Raw genomic sequence first — 19,691 nt, 5'->3', positions numbered from 1 at the left:
ACTGAACATGTCTTGGTTTCGTCATCTGCAAAATGAAGATAATATTATTTTGCAGAATTAAATCTTCAGGATATAATTCATGAGGATTAAATAAAAGTGTGCATGTAAAGACATCTAGCTTGCTCCCGGACCAGAGTAGGCACTTGGGCAAGAAACTGGCCAAGTCTGGGCCCTCAGGAGTCCTCAGACAAGAGGTGGAACCCCAAGGAAGAGCATCCCCTGGCTGAAAACTGGGGATGCAAGAGCGTGATCTAGAGGGGGAGCTGGGGTATGGACGGGGGAGAGAGCTCAGGAGGAGATCTGTGGACATGGACATGAGTGTTTCCTCCCCCTCCGTGAGCCTGCTCTGCTCCGCTAGCCCAATAGCGGCACTCAATAATCCATGGAAGTCAGATTAAGGGGATGTCATTTTGGACACAGAATATCAGCTTTGCAAGTGTTCTGTCTTACAGTGTCCGGCGAAGACTAGGAGGCTATTGATTTAGCCATCTTGTTTCTGCTGATGTAATGACAGCCGTGGTGGACTAGCGCATCTCCTCAAACTAACAAAAAGAATAAGTCCCGGGGTGTGCCTGGGTCAGGCGGTCTGGCTGCCTCCAGGCAAGAATACTGGAGTGGGTTGCCATTTCCTTCTCCAGGGGATCTTCCCAACCCAGGGATCAAACCTGTGTCTCCTGCATCGCAGGCAGGTTCTTTACCGTCTGAGCCACCAGGGGGGCGCCCCAGATGCCTAGCAGATGGGGAGCAGTGTGGCCAAGCCACACCACGCTCTGCCGGTCTGCTGGTAGAGCCTTCTGCTGCCAGAGAGGTTTCTTCCAGTGGCTGGTGAGTGCAGGGTCTAGCCTTGGCCAGTGTCCAGAGCAGGGCTGATCCGACACTTGGAAAGGCAGAGCCATCTCATTGGTCAGCGACGTCAAGAAGCTCCTTGCCTTGTGCCTCCCTCCCCCCACCCCACTCCCTTCCACTGGATTCCTGCAGCTTTAGCGTCGTCTCAGTAGATGCCCACTCTCTGTCAGAGACCCTAGATTCTCAGAAGATTCAGCCTTCTTGCTTACTGGTTGGCAATTCAGGAGCAGCATGTGAAATTAGACCTGATCCCCGACCTGTAATCCCTAACCCCCAATTAGGGGTTTGGAGATAGTTACTGCAACATTTACAAAGTCTGCTGGAAACTGTCCCCTTCTCTAGAAGCAGTCCCCAGCCAGTGGGAACAGGAGCCCTCTTGGCTCTGGCTGGCCTGGCTGATGACAAAGGGCAGAGACGTGGACGGTGTGGACCTTGCAGATGGACAGGGCCAGGCTCATGCTTTACTGCCCATCCTCTGAAACCCTGACCCCACCCCCACCCCCCTCACTGCAGCCTCACCTTTCTGCTCAGTCATTGCTGGATGCAGGAGGAAAGGGGAAGCGGGGCTTCCTGTACCACCACCCACAGCCTGCTCATCCTCAAGCCAGGGCAGGGAGGGAACAGGGTCCAGCCCAAGGCAGCCCACCGGCTGCCACCTGAGGCCGGAGCTAAGGACACTGGCGGGCGGGCAGGGGTGAGCAGGGCCCTGACCAGTGTGGTGGGTGGGTTTCCTATTGGGGCCCCTGCCCCCATCACTTCAGGGCACAGCGGGGCTTCTGACAAACCAATGGCCAAGAAGGGACAGTGAACACTATAGCCCTGGATACCATTCCTTTATTGTCGTGCCCCCAGGATGGAGGTGGAGGCTAAGGAGGGGCGTGTTTACGCTGGGGCAATTCCTCTCTGTGCAAAAAGGCGACTTTTCCGTTTCCAGAACGTTGTGATGACCCCTAGCCAATGGGCAACTGGATCCAGGAGTCTTCCTGACACTGGGCTGCCTGGGACTCTTGGTGGCACCTGCAGGGGTGAGTCTGGTGTGGAAGCAGGGCAGAGAGGGGGCCCACATGGAACTGTGAACAGAGCACAAGGCTGAGCGTTGTGTGGAAACAGAAGACGGGGCGTGAGGATGGAGTGGGCCCTCCCAAGGCACACAGAGGTGGTGGGAAAACAGGGCTGGGGCATCACTGTCCCTTCCAGGGAGAGGACCCAGGTCCCCGGTGTCCCTGCCAAGGTCACGGACCGGCAGGTACACAGCGGGTCGGGCGCTTTATCCCATGCTCCGGTGAGTCCAGTGGGATTTGGCCTGACACCTGGGGGGGGGGGGTGCTTCTGAACCCTGGGGGGTGTGACACACACGGGAGGTGGCAGAGGCCTGCTTTGTGGCGTTTTCTAGGGCAGGTGCTGTCAAGGTGTGGCCCCGAGGCCAGTAGCATCAGTGTCACCTGGGAACTTGGCAGGACGCAGGCTTGTGGCCCCTGCTACTGATAAGAAGCCCAGGGTGGCCCAGCAATGGTTCAGAAGCTCTCAGGCTGATCCTGACCAATGCTGAGAACCCAGCTTAGACAACTCCATCACCAGCGTCCCCCGGGGGTGTGGGCACCACCCAGTGGCGATACAAAGACAGGTGTCTTCCTTAGCCCGTGGAAACCCCCGTCCCCTTTTGTCCAGGCTTCAAGTGGCAAACCAGGCAGAGAACCTTTACAAGGCTGACAGGGGGATGGGCAGCGATGGCAGTAATGGTTTCAATTCACTTCCTCTACCTCAGCCTCCCAAGATGAACCAGGTGGCAGAGTCCAGGCCAGAAACTGGCTGTGGGGATGAGAGTCCCCGGGGTGTAGCACTCCGCCCCTCCTGGGTGCTGCGCTGGGAGCCCAAGGAGGTGGGGCAGCCTGGTCCAGGGGGAGGACCAGGGCCGCGTGGACTCCCATGCCTGCCATGTCCAGACCTCTGCACAGCCCCGGCTTTCTGGCCAGTCCCTGGTGTTGGGGGACCGATGGATGACCTTTAAGCATTGTGTCCTCCTTTCCAAGGAGCTCGGGATTGGGACACCTCCCAGCAGGGACCTGGGAGGGGCTGTCCTGGGCACAGAGCTGCATCCTTGCAGGCAGGATGGGCCAGCCTCCATCCTAACCCTTTGTGCGCTCCATGAGAAACTACTGTTTCCTCTCACATTGTCTCATCTCCCGAGCTGCTGGCACCAACAGGGAGGTCCCAGTTTCAGAAAGCACAGGGCTGTTCTCTCCCTCTCTGCAGTGTGGACCTCCACCCTCTGGGTGGGACCATTCCCAGGGCAGAACCAGAGTTCTCCTACCCTAGCCAGGATGGCCTCTACCCATGGGGGCGGTGGGAGCAGACAAGTCCGGCTCTCCTGGGCCTCCACCAGGACAAGGCTGTGCAGGTGACACCTACCCATTATCCCTCCGTGAGCCCCCTCTGACCTTGATAAAGTAAGCAGGGACCCCAGCAGGGGCACATGTGCAGCCAGCCAGCACTGCCCGGCCCACTGCCACCTCCCTCGGGCCCCTCAGCCTTCACTTTGTAAGACGTCAGCTAACAACTAGCCCTGCAGAGAACTTGGGACTTACGGTCATTTTTGGTTATCTGCACGAATCCAGGAAGTTGGAGGCAGCAAAGACAATCACAGCACCAACTTCTGGGGGGCCTTGGGACTCTAGGGTTGCTGGAAAGCTGGTCTCCCTTAGAGTGAACTGGCATCAGTGACCCCACAGCTCTTCCTGACAGCCCCAGAGAATCCCAGGGCAGGAGGCAACCTGTTGCAGGAGGCTGGTCTGCCCTCTGTGTGCATGGGTCGCCTCTCTCCAGGGGTGTGCGGTTTTAGTACAGTGGAGGCTGTGACGGGGACAGCACTGATCCATGAATGGGAAAGAAAACACCTTCACCTGGGATGGGCCCAGGTCAGCAAGAGAGAGCGGAGGCCAGGTGTGCCCTTTCTGGACTTGACCTCGGCATCCTGAGGGTGGGAAGTAGGAAGTGCAGGATCCAGGACCTGGGACCCGGGGACAAGCATGGGGGTCTCTGCCCACGTGGGACCCTCTGGGGGATCTTATGAGCTGATTCATGTTCTCTGGAAAACTGCCAGCATCTGTGCTCAGTGTTTCCTAGAATTTCCTTTCTGTACTCTGTCCACATTTTGGAAAGTCCTTTCTGAAAATTCCGTGCTCCAAGAGATGCAAGAGAAAACCTAATGAAGGGACCATGTCCACTCTGGGAAGCAGAGCGGGGTCTCTGCAGGCCAAGCGCTGGGGGCTGGGTGGTCCAGGAGCACCAGCTCAGGAAAAGGAGGTTCGAGGCAGAGCACCCTTCAGCTCAAGAGCTGCACCTTCTCGGTGGCTCCAGCTTTGCAGGGTCTGGGGTTTGGTTTAATCAGGAAGGATTTTACTCCCACCAACATGAAGGGCAGACGATAGTTTAAAAAACCTGGCTTTCTTTGAGCGTCAGTCCAGAAAGGAGACCCCCGAGGGGCACATGGCTGGAGACTGGGGCTTGGGGTCATGGGCTCCCAGGGGACCCTCCTGGGGAGGGCCTGGGGCAGGCACCTGCTCCCCACCCTGGTGGCTTCACCCCCTGCCCTCCACCCTGCCACTACCCAACCCTGCCCTGCAGGAAGGAATCAGGCCATGGGACACTTCTCTCCAGGTGAGATGGTGCGGGTGGGAGGGGAGGGGAAGGGGGCAGGGCAAAGGCCGCGGTCTTCCGGGGGCAGAGCCAACTCTAACTGCCTATTCGATGCATTTCTCAGAGAGCACATCCAGCAGGGGTGGGAGAGGGGTGCTCAGCGCCCATAGGGGGGATCACAGGCTCGTATGCGGGCATCCCAGTGGGGGCAAAGTGGCCAGCCCCCGTTCAGGGTTCAGGAGCGGGGAGGAAAGCAGATTTCATCACAGCCCCCCAGGGTCCATGGGAGCCTAGGCCTGGTGAGGCTCGGGCTGTGCCGTCTTGCCCCAGGATTCCGGTGGTGAGCACACAGAAGTGGAGGGCGGGGGCTGAGGGTCCCCGGCCAGGTGGGGGCTGCAGAGGCCGTGGTTGCAGTTACTGGGTGGGTCCGGAGGGGCTGGGCACAGAGGAGGGGGAGTTGCTGGGAGCTTCCAGGCCAGCTGGTGCTGACCCCGCAGGCCTGGCCTGTGGGCCTTGGGCCCCTGAAATTGTGAGGGGCAGTCGGAGCAGGATGCGGTTGGCTGTTAGTAAAAATGCAGTTGGAGCCTCCGGTGCAAGCCGCAGGTGAGTATCATGCCGCAAATCTGTGGGGAGAGAGTGCAGGGACACACACGAGTCAGGAGTCTGCTAGCCTGCCAGCCAGAGCCAGACTTCCCACCCCCAGGAGCCCCCTGTGGACTCAATCAAAGGCAGATTCAGACCCAGGGGGCCTTGGGTGCAGGTCTGCGAGCCTGCATTTCCAATAAGCTCCCAGGTGATGTGGGCAGGGGCTGGAGGCGGGGACTACTTTGAGAACCACTAGCCAAGAGCAGTATTTCTCCCACTTGAATGTGCACGGGTTGCCCGGGGATGCTGTGGATTCCAGTCCTGCGGCCTGGGTGAGGGCCTGCACCTCTGAACAAGCCTCCCATCCACATTGCAGCTCTGTGGTCCCAGTTCTTCTCCAGAGACGGCCTGATTCAATTAGACCCCGGGTAGTGACATCGTCACCCTTCATCGCTGCCGAAGCAGCCTTTCTCCAGGAAGGTCTGTCTACGTCTTGCTGCTCTCAGATTCTGGAGCAAAGACCAGGGTGTAGAGTTAATTCTCTAGCTGATGTGCAGGAAAGGAAACCAAGGATCCGAGTGGAGGGCCCAGGACAGTCAGCAGCTCATCCTGTAAGCCGGCTCAGGACGAACCCTGGGCCCCGGGAGCCTGCCCTGCCCGCTGGCCGCTCTGTCCTACCAACTAGCTGGCCGAGGCTGGGCAGTACTGGGCGGCCACCTTCCACGTCTCGCTTGCCGACCTCTGAACGCGGAGGAAGACGATTGCTGTCCCCCGCGTCGCTTTTCGTTTCCTCCTCCGCCCTCCCTCCCGCCCAAGGATGCACTGAGGACGAGGAGGGCAGGCTGTGAAGGCCAAGGAGGCCCAGGGCTGTGACGGTGACCCGGATAGAGATGACGCCGCTGGCTCCTGGCTCCCCGCCCACAGGAGGGGGCGGTGGAGGGGGGGCAGCCCATGACTGTGCCATGGACAGGGGTCCAGAGGGGTTCCCAAAGACGGGAAGCAGAGCCCCGTCTTACCCAGACCCTCCAGCTGACCTGATCTTGCTGAGATACCTCTGGACACACCTGATGGCAGGCTGACAAGGATGCCCCAGGACTGGCAGACACTACTGTCTCTCTGAGAGGCTCAAGGAGGGCACAGGGGCTGAGCCCTTCGGCGTCCCCTTCCCCCTCCCAACTCTGTCCCCACGCGGGAGGTTCACCCCCTGGGAACACAGCTTTCAGCTGTCAGACTTGGTGCTAAGAGCAGTGCTAATCCACCTGGGGACTCAGTCTTGGGCTGAAAGGTGGCTCAGAGCTCATCTCATCTTTCACTCTAAGCGGGTGGCGGTCCCAGCCATGCCACCCAGGTGTCAGGCACACTCTCTGCCCTATCCCCCCATCAGGGCTCGATGACTCGTCCTTCAGGGTCATCTGGACCTTTCTGACCCTTGTTGAAGGGAAGGCCAGATGGGAGCAGCCAGCCCAGCACAGACTCCTGGCTGCATCTTCCAAGGCGCACGCCTCACGCTGGGGAGGACTCGGAGGATGGAGCGCCTAGCTAGCGCTCTGTACACAAAGTGTGGCCCCAGGGTGCCCCGGGGAAGGCACAGTGAGATGGACATCAATGAGTGTACACACACACACACACAAGCGTGCACGCACACACATATACATACCACCCCGGTACATGCAGACAAGGCATGGGTGCTAACTACCTGTCTCTGAAAGAGCCCCAGCGCCCACTTCCTGACAGAGGACACAGAGGGATCTGTACCAACAGCTGTGAGTGGAGAACACGTAGGACAGGGCGCTGCAGGAGAGGAGGAGGCAAGGGCGGGGCAGGACAGGCTGCTGGGCCCAGCCTTTGTGAGGCCCAGGCGCTTGACCCTGGCACTGTGGCCAGGGTGCCGGCTGCAGATGGTGTTCTCATTGTGCTGGGGTGCAGCCTGGCCTTGGACCTTTCAAAGCTCACCAGGTGACCCCAACGTGCAGCCCTGGCTGAGGATCACAGCCTGGAGGCTCCCAGAGGCCTGTCCCTTCGTGCATCCTGGCCATCTAGCCTGCCAGCATCTCTGCAGGCAGACCAGTGCCTGGTCCGCGAGTCTGGGAGGCTGAAAGCAGGTTTGCTCTGTCATCGTCGTTTCCTGCTTGGTCTTCACAGAATTCATGAGACATCCAGGAGCTGCAGCGCCTCCAACGCACCGAGGCGCGCTCCTTCCTGGAAAACCATGGGAGGTTGTTCTGGACAGCTGTCACCGCAGTCTCCTGACTCCTGCCTCCTTCCGCCAGGTCAGCTCTGGCCTCACGTTGAATAAACTGGGCTTCTGGGTGAGATTCCCACCGATGAGAGAACGTGCGTGCTGCGTGCTAAGTCGCTTCAGTCGTGCCCTTGCAACCCTATGCACGGTAGCTCGCCAGGCTCCTCTGTCCACGGGGATTCTCCAGATGAGGATCACTTCAGTTCAGTTCAGTCGCTCAGTTGTGTCCGACTCTTCATGACCCCATGAATCGCAGCACGCCAGGCCTCCCTGTCCATTGCCATCTCCCGGAGTTCACTCAGACTCGCGTCCATTGAGTCAGTGAGGCCATCCAGCCATCTCGTCCTCGGTCGTCCCCTTCTCCTCCTGCCCCCAGTCCCTCCCAGCATCAGAGTCTTTTCCAATGAGTCAGCTCTTCGCATGAGGTGGCCAAAGTACTGGAGTTTCAGCTTTAGCATCATTCCTTCCAAAGAAATCCCAGGGCTGACCTCCTTCAGAATGGACTGGTTGGATCTCCTCACAGTCCAAGGGACTCTCAAGAGTCTTCTCCAACACCACAGTTCAAACGCATCAATTCTTCGGCACTCAGCCTTCTTCACAGTCCAACTCTCACATCCATACATGAGCACTGGAAAAACCATAGCCTTGACTAGACGGACCTTAGTCGGCCAAGTAATGTCTCTGCTTTTGAATATGCTGTCTAGGTTGGTCATAACTTTTCTTCCGAGGAGCAAGCGTCTTTTAATTTCATGGCTGCAGTCACCATCTGCTGTGATTTTGGAGCCCAAAAACATAAAGTCTGGCACTAGTACTGGAGTGGATGGTCGTTTCCCCCTCCGGGGGATCTCCCCAACCCAGGGACTGAACCCCCCTCTCTCACGTCTCCTGCACTGGTAGGCAGGTTCTTTACCACTAGGTGCCACTGGGGAAGCCACGATGAGAGAACACTGCCGCTCAGAAAGGCTTGCAGACGTCCCACTCCTCCACGCTGCAAGTGAGGGAACTGAGGCTCTGGAGGGAGGGTGGCCCCCCAGATCACATCGAAGAGGAACCTTTGTCTACAACGGGGGCCTCCGACTCTCAGGCATCACCCTCCCACCCTGTTCCTGGAGGCAGGGGGACAGGACATCTTGGCCTGTATCTCCTGGGCCTGGGGATCTCCAAAGTGCCGGGTCAGTGGGAGCGGGGAAGGTTTCTGGGTGCCGGGTGGAGAATGACAGCCTGGGGGCCCGGCTGGTAGTTCCAGCACTGGACGGCAGGGGGCGATGGAGCCCGAGGCTTGGTCGCTGCAGCAGCATGGATGGAATGGACAGAGAAAATGGGCCAGGGATGGGTCCCTGGTGGTGGCCCAATGACACTCTCTCGGGGACAGGAGCACATTTCTGCAGGGCACTGTGAAGGGTGAGCTGCCCATGATGGAGTCAGTGTGGAGCTGTGGGCACTGCCTGGTGGCCCAACCTCCTTGGAATTACTCCTATGGCTGGACTTGCCTGACCTCAGGCTTGTCATCTCATTCCATGCCCTTGGCCTCACTGCCCTTGTCTTCAGCTTCAGGCTTTTGAGGGCAGAGGTCAGGAGGAAATGGATGGAGAGTGAAGCCCAGATCCGGTCAGTGTCTGCAGAGCGGGCCCCCAACACCTGAAGTAGGCAGGAGGTGTCTGGAAAGCTGGGGTGAGGGAGGCACAGCAGCGGGGCACCCCCTCCCCAGTCAGGCTGGCAGCTCCCAGAGGTCAGTGCATTGGGCAGGAGGCCTGCCTGGGTAGGTACGAAGGGGCCGTGTGAGTGCCCCCGAGACCCGCTGCGCCTGCACTTGAGTGGGGATGAAGGGGATGGGCTGGTCTGGCCAGGAAACCACAGGTTCTCTGGAGAGATGCCGTGCACACGTGGAAATGATAACGTGGTGGGTACCATTTCGTGAGCAGCTGCTGTCCGTCTGCGATGAGCCGAGTGATCGATGTGCACACTGGTCGCTGATCTGGTGTGACCAGCCCAGTTTACAAATGAGGAACTGAGGCTCCGAGACGGAACAGCCAGCCCTAGGTGGGCTGGTCCCCACCAGAGGGCAGGCCGTCTCCCACGCACCCTGGGCTACAGCCAGGTCCCCTGGGTGCACAGACGGAGATGGTGATCAGAAGGAACCCTACCCGAGGAGGCTCTCAACCTAAAGACCGCCACCACCCCAACTCTTTCTACGGACCCTGCATCAGGAACAGAGCCTGGGAAAACAAAGGATCAGGAGCCAGGGGCCTGGTGTCAGCTCAGGGAGTGAGACCCTTGGGCCATCAGCCCTCTGATCTGCTGGCCTGGATAGGTTCTGGCCGTGGCAGGGTTGGAGGAGAGCACTCAGGGAGGCCTTCCGTGAGCCAGGTACCCCCTTTCCCACTGACACCTCTCGCAGCTGGGAATGAGCTGCTCGCTGCAAAGGCCCTGAGGGGCGGGGAAGTGACCTCTCACGTCGCACAGGAGCAGGGGCTGGATGGGACGGGTCCTGTGATGCCGGCCTCTGCTCTGACCTCCCGGGATGGGGATTCGGGGGTGACACTTTGTGGTGAATCAGCTACTCTAGCTCTGCTGGGCGAGGTGGGCCTGCAGAACCCTTACTCACTGCATCTGCCTCTCCTGAGTCCACTCCCTCCACCTTCGACAGGACCCTGGGTGGTGGCTGGGAGAGGGGTGTGAGTGATGAAACGGGGCAAAAGCATCACTCATCCTTGGAGCACAGAGCCGGGTGTACACAGGGGTGCACACCCCCCCAGGGGTACACACACACACATCACACACACAGAGGAACGAGTGCCTGTCCATGCACGAACATATACACACATGCACAGCACGCCTAAACACATACATGCATCCAGCCCCGACCACGTACTCCTGGGTACATGCAGACACGCCCACGGACCCCACGCACACCACAGCAGGCTGGCGTGCACACACAGCGTGCCTGCACATACCTGCACCCACGCTCCCACTCCTCCCAGGTCTTTGTTCCTGACAAGTTCAAGGTGGCCCCCAGGGCCTTTTCCTTCATGTTTTCTGGGGGAAGAGCGTGACCTTGGCTGCAGAGGGGAGAGATGGGAGTGGAGAGGGCAGGCTAGGCAGGGGTGGGCAGAGGGCCAGGAGCTGAGATCTCAGCCAGCGAGAGATGGGTTCGGGGCTCCAGACACCGCCCCCCTAGAATCCTCACTCCAACTCACCTGCAGGCAGGCCACCCCGATGCCCACGGCCCCCATGAGCAGCAGGTGGTCAGCCAGGAACTGCTCCAGCTTGCTGATGCAGCCTCCCTGGAAGGCAGGTAGGCAGGTCACACACACACACACACACACACACACACACACACACACACACACACACACACACACACACACACACACACACACACACACACACACACACACACACACACACACACACACACGTTGGCCCGGAAGTAGGTGAGGATGGGGAGGAAAGGCTGGTGGGAGCTGCTCCCCGCTGAGGGAGGCCAGACACTTAAAGGGCCAGGTCTAGCCTCTCAAGTGCCCATGGGCTTCTCAGATGACCCAGGGGCACACTATGATGTCCCCAGATTTCCCTGGAGCAGCTGCAGCCCCCAGACTTTGTGAGGACCTTTGAAGGCCCACGGCCGTCTTGTGGTCAGAGAGTAAGTGTGATCTCCACCACCCCGCCCACCTGCCCGGCCTTTCTGGGCCCCGCGGGACAGGGCACTCACCTCCACCTTGTAGATGTTGGAGGGGTGTGCCCGTTGGCCGCAGCGTGCCACCACTGTCTTGCAGCAGCTGTCCGGCACCCGGCGGCCCTCGGCCTCTGGAGACAGGATGTAGCTGCTCTGCAGCCAGTCGGCTGAGCTGTTGCTCCCGCAGCATTTGAACTGGGGGGCAGAGGCAGAGGCTGGAGGTGAGGAGGGAGCCTGGCCTCTCCAACCCCTCAGTTACAGGCCCACAGGACAGTGTTCAGACCCTAATCTCATCCATATTTGCTGGAGACTTTTCGCTTGCCCTGTTTTGAGCAGGGAGCTGGCTCTGGGGGGGCCTTCTCTCCAGGCAAGTGGGGAGCTGGCTGCAGGAACCTGATGGCCACCTCTTTGGGGCACCCATGTCCTTTAAGGAGATTGTCCTGGGTGTCCTGGGAGCAGGGAGGATCTGAGAGAAGATGGGTGGGGGGTGGGTGCTGGCAGGTCCTCGAGGGAGGAGGGCTGTGTCTCCCTGTGTGGCAGGCCCAGGGCAGCACCAAACCACCAGGGCATGGGTTCCTGGTCATCCAGGGAGACAGGACCCCCAGGATAGGGACCCAAGCCTTGCCAGAGGCTCAGGTGTCCCCCATTCAGACCTCGAAGCTTCAGCGCCTCCAGGCCTGCAGGACACAGAGGTGTCCCAGAGGCCGCTGGATGGGCAGGTCAGTGCTGACCAGAAGGGCTGGTGTGTGTGCTGCATAAGGCCGAGGTCTTACATTTGGATGCAAAGAGCCATGTGTGGCCAGTGGCAACCGTGTTGGACTGAGGTCCACATGCCCCTCCCTGCCTCTGCAGGACTGCAGGCCTCGCTGGGCAATTGCGAGTCCCTGCTTGGCAAGGAGAGACCCTCCATCCCCTGAGTTCTGCCTGATGATAACTGGGAAATTCTTACAGCTGCTTTTCTGAAACACTCTGCCCATTCCAGTTCACTCTCCCAGAGCCGCGGCCATCAGTTCCCCAGGGAGGAAGCAGGAGGCCCGCTGACGGGAAGAGCCTGGATCCTGGCATGGCCAGCTTGCTGCCCACCAGGTACCCAGAGGGGAATGCAGAGGAAAGGGAGGAATGAATGAACCAGGATCCAGGAAGCACTGTCATGCGGGAGGGCCTTCTACCTAGGGGACTGTGGTTAACACTCCCATACCTTGTGAGGCTTCATCTCAGAGACGTGGCAAGTTAGGCTCAGAGAAGGCAAGTAACTTGCCCAGGGTCACACAGATGGGCAGGAACAGAGACGGTTGGGAACCGTGTCTGTGTGGCCTTCAGGCCCCAGCACAATGCTTACATCCTGCTGTAGACGGTCCACAGATGCTGTGATTTCCGTGGCACCGGGCTGCATGTAGTTCTCGGCCAGGGTGCGGGTCAAGTGCTGTTTCAGCTCGTCGCTCAGCTGAGGAGCATGGAGGGAGAAGGTGCATCAGCAGAAACACCCACAGACTGTCCCCAGGCCCCTCTAAGGCCATGCCTCCTTCATCTGGCATCTCATCCTTAGAGATGCCACTCAGGTGTCACCTCCTCCAGGAAGCCCTCTCTGACTGCCCAGGACCAGGGGACCATGGGAAGGAGGCTGCACAGAAGGCAGGATCTGTGAAGATGGTGTTGCAAAGGCTATTACCCCGTGTCAGGACGGAGTGTGATGGATGGGAATGGGAGACAGGTGGAGGACCACAGTTCCAGGCTGGTGGGATGGCAGAGGGGAGGCCGGGCACTAGGTGACTTTAGATAATCCTTTGGTACCCAGGGACTGGTTCCGGGGCCAGCATGGGTCTTCCGTGGATGCTCAAGTCCCTTATATAAGATGGTGCAGTGTTTGCACATCACTTATGTGCGCCCTCCTGTACACTTGAGTCATCTCTAGATTACTGATAATACCTGATGCCATGTAAACACTGTAGAAACAGCTGTAAATTCAATGTAAATGCTACATAAACACTTGCACATGGCAAAGTCAAGTTCTGCTTTAGGGAGTTTTCTGGAATTCTTTTCTGAATAGTTTTGATCCAAGCTTGGTTCAGTCTGTGAATCGAGCCTGTGAATATGGAGGACTGTCTGTATGTGTTGATTTTCATTTTGATTACAAGGTAATATTCAAAACAGGGCTTTCTTGGTGGCTCAGTGGCAAAGAATCTGCCTGCAATGCAAGAGACTCAGGCTCAATCCCCAGGTTGGGAAGATTCCCTGGAGAATGGCAACCCATTCCAGTATTCTTGCCTGAAAGATTTCATGGACAAAGGAGCCTGGCAGGCTACAGTCCATGGGGTTGCAAAGAGTCAGACACGACTGAGCACGCACGTGTGGGTTCAAAATATTTACATAGTTATCTGAGGATATCTGTCAGTGACATGGGCGCTGGTGTGAAGGGACAATGTGGTCATCTGTCTGTATGAGCTGAGTATCACCCCTGAGTCACAGAGCACCCAGTGGGAGGGCTCTGACCACCTCTTCCTTGTCCAGAGCAGGCAGGGGAGGCCTGGGACCACCGTGTGTCGCTGCCTCCCTGCCTCTGTGAGCCCCTCCCACTGTGGTCCCTCCTGGGGGTGCTGATGGGTAAAGTAAAGACAAGGAGGGCGTTCCACTCACCCTCTGGTAGTACACATGGGCCAGGACCCCCGCCACCAGCTCAACGAGGAAGATCGCCAGCAACAGGCAGAAATACTAGAAGCAAGGAGAGAAGGCAGTCACAGGGGGAGGGTCAGGCCTGGGCGGCCAGCTGGCCCCTCAGGGCCCCTGGCAAACACTTCCCCAGGACAATGGGGACCCCCATCCCTCACAGCATCTTCTGGACACACCCACCTCTCCTGGCTGCCAGCCTGGAGTTCCCCTCTCAACCCTTCACGCACTGATCTGCTATCAGTTCGTTAATCCATCCACACAGCCAGTGTTTGTTAAATACCTCCCATGTGCCAGGTATGGTAGAGTAAGGCAATTATTGCCCTCAATTATTGGTGGAGGGGAGAGATAAGTATGTGATCACGACGTTGTGTTATAAACGCTACTATGGGGCAAGCTCTAGAAACTATGGAAGGCCCCAGGTTGGGGGGAATAGTCAGAGTGGGCTTCCTGGAGGAGGTGACACCTGAGCAGTATCTCTGAGAATGAGATGCCAGGTGAAGGAGAAGGGATGCACGTTCTAGGTGGAGGGGAGAACCTGGGGAAGCTTGGAGGGTGTACAGCGCTCGGGGGAGGTGGGGCTGGAGTTCAGGGAGTGGAGAGAGAGGAGACTGAGTATATAGAGGCCGGCTGGGCAGCAACAGCTGAGGCTGGGAAACAGCAAAGTGGAGATCCTGGGAAAGGCACTGCCCTGTCTTCTTCCAGCCCTGCAGGGCCCTGCCGGGCTGGGTTCCAGGCTGTGCACTCGCGGTGACTGCGGGAGGACGGGTCTGCACCCCTCTCCCACCCCTGCCTGGTGTCACTGCCTCTCCTGAGGTGTTCTTGAAGGAGCCAAGGGGTCGGGAATGCCTGCCAAACCCTCGTGGCCGGGAGGGACAGGGAGGGGCTGAGGGAGGATGGGAGCAGGGATGGGGGAGAGAGGAGGAGGGGGAGGAAGGGGCCCCTCCCCCAGCCCTAACTAGTGCTGCCTCCTTCTCTGGGGGGAACCGCTCCCCCATCGGCCACTAGGTCACTGGACTCCAGGGAAGGCTTGGCCTGGGGGTGAACGTGGGAACCAGGGTTCATCAGGCAGGGGACGGGAGGAGGGCAGGAAGGGGTACAAGTGGGAAGGAGACCACGCAGGGCCTGGCCCGTGTGGGGCCAGTTCCGGGGTGATGCTGGTCCATGGGGCTGCAGGGCTAGCTCGACCACCTCCCAGCCCCTGGGGCAGCTGGCACAGAGGAATAACTTTGCACTGAGAGTCAGGCTTCCTTTCAGGCTGAGTAAATCACCCCCTTCCCCACAGCTGTCTTCCTGGGTCCCGCCCTCCCAGCATCAGAGCTGCCAGCAGGGCCTCAAGTATGGGTGGGGTGGGGCCCGAGGCAAGAGCACAGTGGGGGTCCCTGGTCCCCCTTCTGCACCCACACCCAGGGTCAGCACTGTTCTGGGAAAGCCTGCATGTCCGAGCTCTGTCCATCCCCCAGCAGGGCTAGGAGCCCCGGTTATCCCTTGGCAAGGATGTGAATCAAGGCCGGGTCCACAGGACCTTCACGTCCGTGCGGGTTCTGGATGGAGGCACGGGGCTCTCCAGGCTCCTGGATGCCCGGATGAGAGGTGGGGATGGGAGCGGCAGGTTCCACAAGGGTCCTGTGGACCTTTCCTGCCACGGGGAGGAGTCTGGATGAAGGGGTCCCGCCATAAGTGGAACGCTGTCCAGATAAGCCGAGGCTGGAGGCTGCTCAGAGGTCTGTGGATGCGCCCTTGCTGCTGGAGGAACCTCTGGGATACGGGGCCTGGATACAGGGCCTGGAAACCCAAGCAGCAGTGATGGGACACTGGCTGATATCCAGGCCCAGCCACCGCCTGGCTCCACATGGGGGGCCCTGGTGCCTTGTGTGAAGCGATAATGTGGTGCAGTGAGTAGGGGGCTGGAACCAGCCTCCCCATCCCCCTAAACCCAGGCAGCCAGGCCTGTGTGGCTGAACCAGCGGTTGGGATGACGGCACTAGCCTGCCACCCGCTCCACCCTCCTCTAGCAGGTGAGAGCCCCTGTTGCCCTGACTGCCTGGCACTGACACCACCCTCCTGCCACCTGGCCCCTACTCACAATGACCTCTCCCAGGCTTCCTGAGTGCACACTGGGGCCCTCGGTACCAGGAGGCCCAGCGCCCCTCCAGCCACGGGTCACGTGGGAGGGTGGACCGTGCTGCCCCCGGGACATCACTGCCACAGTTGCTCCCGAAGCCAGGCTGGGGTGGAGGGCTGATGGGAAGGGAGGGGACCCAGCCACATCCTGACGCGATGGCAGGCTAAATGAGTGCCTGCCAGTCACTCAAAACCGCCCTGAGGCATCAAGCGGGTGTCAATTGTGCTACCCGACCTGCGACCTGCGAGAGCTGTCAGGAGGGAGGGGAGTGTTCCCGAGAGGCTTCCAGGCTCCCTCCACCCGGTGCCCTGGATGTGAGGATGCCTCCACAAGGGGAGAGAGGGCCAGGCCGGGGCTCTGGGGGATGGACAGCGGGTGCCAGCGGCGGGGTAATCAGGGGGAGGGGTGATCAGGGGGCGGGGTGCCGCTGCAGGCATGTCACTCACCTGCGCGGGGGAGGCCCTGAGTCACAGATCAGGGTGACAGTCGCTGGGGGTGGGCAAGGGTCATGCTCACTGGGACCCTCCTGCACGGAGATCCTCCCACACAGGGATCCTGGCAGCCTAGCTTCTAGAGCGGGGCTGGCTGCGGCCTGGGCATGGGGGGCCAGGCTGGGGCGGAGGGGCTCTGCCATCAGGGGCCATGAGTCCTCATCTTTGCACCCTGCCTCACACTCCACCAAGCCTGCCCTGACTCCCCGGGTCCAGCCACATCATCTTAGCACTCCCACGGCATAGAAGTCTGCGTAGACGGTCCCTGAATCCAGGCCCAGCCTCCCAGCCTTTCTTTGCCCTGTTCCCAGGCCTCCCTGGCCTTCCCTGTGCAGCTCATCACAGCCCCCCAAGACCCCCCCTGGGTCCCAGCCCCAGCGCCTCAGCATTTCACCTGCCTCGTCTCCTGATGGTGCCTGTTTTGCTTCTCCCCTTGACCAGGCCCTGGTCTTCCGCTGCGGCTTCCCCTGCCCACCTCCCGGTCCTCACGCAGCAGTCCCCAGGTGAGCGAGTGGCCTCTACTGGGCGAGGGGCGTGACCTCACCCACCGCTACCTGGAGGCTGCGTCAGCACGACTGCACTCTCCCCAGGTGGCCGTGAGCCCCTGGGGGAGTGGGCCCCTCTCTTAGGCTCCTCTGGCTCTTCCTCAGGGCCTGGTCCAGAGCTGGGTCGCCATGCTCGGAAAACAGCTCCAGAAGGAGACTGCAAGCGCACTTCTCACTGAGCGTGCCTGTGAGATGGGGAACTGGCCACAGCAGGCAGCCCACACGTGGGGGCAGCAGCTTAATCCTTTTCTGATCTGCGGATGGCGTGAAATTGTTGCTTTAGTTTAATTTATGCCAAAGCTTCTCCACCTGGCATGATTCTGCCCTCCCTGGGACAACCGGCGATGTCTGGAGGCATTTTTTGTTGTTGTCACAACTCCGGGAAGCAGCGCTGTTGGCTTCGAGTGGGTAGACGCCCCGGGGACACGGTCATGGGGCAGGTCCCATGGCAAAGATGATCTGGCCTAAATGTCACCGGTGCCAACGCTGCTGAGAAGCTCTGACTCACACATTTACCTTTAGGCTCTGAGGCTGATGCTGGGACTTGATTTGCGCGTGTGCCTCTAAGTACTATGGGAGACATGGCAAAAACGAGCCCGAGGAAGGTTGTCTGGGCCCTGAGAAGCCTGAAGCAACACAGACAGAAGCAGGTGAGAGGTTTTGCCCTGCACCTGCCTGCGAGGGCACCTTCACAGCAGGAGGTTTCGGACCACGATTCAAGGCAGGATGAGGGATGTCTACATGGACTCAGCTGAGGGCACCGTGGGACCTGGAGTGCAGAGAAGATGTTGCTGTCTGGGGGACACTCTGGGGTCCCCAGGTGGGTCCTTGGGAAAGGGCTGGCCCTGAAGGTCTGTTGTAGTACTTGATTCTGGGAAGCCTGAAGAAGGTTCTTAAGCTACAGTGTGTCCCCTTTAAATCTGGTTTGCTGTTACTTTGGAATTAACAAAAGGCAGTAAAAAATTCTCAGAACCCCTGTGAGTCATTTGCAGAAGTCGTATTTCAACATGAGTCAGGACATAATGGACCCCAAGCCCACCATCCCCAAGGGGCCCCCAGAATTCCCGGCCCGCGGCTTAGTGGGTGATAACTTCATGGGTGCTGCCTTCTCAGGAGCAGGGGAAAGGTAGGTTTTCTATATGGGAGTGGTGGGCAGGATCCCCTATACCACAACGCCCCCCAACAACCCCAAATTAGCCCTCCCTGGGCAGAATCAGTGCCTGACCCACCCAGATGCTCCCCAAGCACACACAGCAGGTGCTCCCTGCGTGACCCGGTTTGTCACACGCCTCTGTGGCCCCAGTATCACACGGCTCTGTGGCACGGAGGGGCTACATTTTGGCAGAGGTCACGCCGCTAGCATGAGTCCGGAATTGAACCCAGGGATCCCGGCTGCAGAGCTTGGTGCTGACCCCACTGTGTCCCCTCGATGGCTAACAGCATGGGGGTGGGCAGTGGGCGGATGGGCTGGCTGAGCTCATGGTGGGGGGCCAGGGTTAGGGGGACACCGGTCATCAGGAGAGGGTGGCGACAAGAGGCAGAGGGGAAACTGGGCACAGGATGGTCTCTCTCCAACCACCACTCAGCCCCCAGCCTACAGTGCCCTCCCGGCAGGCCAGGCACGGCACCCCCTGGGCAGGCCACCTCCTCCCTAAGGGGCCCTGAGCCTTCACGCCTGCGCGGGAGTCACAGCCACGGCTCTGATGCCTATATCCGTCCCGTTCACTCTACTCAGCCCAGCCTGACCCTCCGAGTCCAGCGACTGCCCAGCTGAGCTACACCCCTCGAGCGCACACAGGGCATGCCTTGGTCTCTGCTGGTCCTGCCTGGGTTTGCTGCCCTGACCACAACTCTGTGTGCAGCTGAGCGCTGTCTAGTCTGGGCTCGGGCAAGGCCTCTGCAAAGTCCTCCCCGAGCCAGAAGGTCCCGACCCTGACCTTGTGGCCACACCCTTCCTCCTGACCCCGTCTGACTCCCGGGACTCAGGCCTGTCCGACCCCCCGGGGATGTTCGCCCTCTGGCTCTGATCCGCATCTCGTCCTGTCCCCCTCCTCCGTGAGGTGAAAGGGACGCACCCACAGCCACTCCTCCCAGACCCCTGCCCTTTGCTGAGTTTTGTGACCGCCTCCCAATCCTGTACTCAGCCCTGCCCCCCGTCCTTCCAGAACTGACCCCCCAAATCTTGGTCTGATAGAAACCAGTAATGATATTTCCAAGGACAGCTCTTGGAACCTCTACCCCAGAGCCCTCCATCAGGACAGGCCCCTTCCAAACACGCCAGACTGGAGCCCAGTCACAGAACGGACCAGCCTGCTAAGACAGAACAGGACCCAAACATTGACCTCCACCCTGTACCATCTACCAACATTTTTATTTTCTTTAATTCTCTAATGGAGTAGTTTGCACTGGAAGAAAAGGTGGATAGTTTCTAAAGCTACGGATCCCAAATGAAGCTGAAACACCACAACCCTTTCTGAACCAATCTGATACCTTCTTTAATGAGAGATTCCACAGGAACCACGCAAAAATATTCCTCCTTGTGACATTAAGGTGATTAATTAGCAAGTGGATCTTCAGATGGACTTGCCCTGCCTGTATCTGGGGCAAGCCGAGCCCCAGATATAGTTTCTGGGGTGGATTCACTGGTGCCCACGAGATCGGGCAACTTAGCCCAGCTGGTGCTGTCTTGAGGTCAGTTTTAAGAACTTTATACCACTGGACTTTGGGAATTTCTCCATGGGACTGCTTCTGCCACAAAGAAGGGGGTTTGGACAAAGGTTTTCTCCTCTGTCTCCTCCACAATCAGCACAGTCAGGGATGGAAACCAAGCCACAGCTGGCTCGGTGTCCAGGCAGGTGGGGGTGAGGCAGAGACACTGGCCGGT

At 59.3% G+C, this 19,691-nt stretch overlaps 1 protein-coding gene across 3 annotated transcripts in view; it reads right to left on the bottom strand.

The window, feature by feature from the left end:
• TSPAN11 (tetraspanin 11) overlaps positions 1,665-19,691 on the bottom strand; it is a 66,950-nt gene continuing 48,923 nt past the window's right edge. The window contains exons 5-10 of one of the 3 annotated variants that reach the window (XM_018048622.1): positions 13,617-13,691; positions 12,322-12,426; positions 11,019-11,177; positions 10,504-10,590; positions 10,261-10,365; positions 1,665-5,105 (exon numbers count right to left, since the gene is read on the bottom strand). In XM_018048622.1, coding sequence (XP_017904111.1) covers positions 5,046-5,105; positions 10,261-10,365; positions 10,504-10,590; positions 11,019-11,177; positions 12,322-12,426; positions 13,617-13,691 — 591 coding nt within the window. In that variant the 3' untranslated portion in view covers positions 1,665-5,045. The remainder of the gene's footprint in view (positions 5,106-10,260; positions 10,366-10,503; positions 10,591-11,018; positions 11,178-12,321; positions 12,427-13,616; positions 13,692-19,691) is intronic. The other 2 variants (XM_018048623.1, XM_018048624.1) reach the window with 2 other exon arrangements.

The sequence above is a fragment of the Capra hircus genome, chromosome 5 (genome assembly GCF_001704415.2).
Source record: "Capra hircus breed San Clemente chromosome 5, ASM170441v1, whole genome shotgun sequence".
In the NCBI taxonomy this organism is placed as follows: Eukaryota; Metazoa; Chordata; class Mammalia; order Artiodactyla; family Bovidae; genus Capra; species Capra hircus.
The sequence above is the reverse complement of the archived record's forward strand: the minus strand, read 5'-3'. Positions and strand labels throughout refer to the sequence as shown.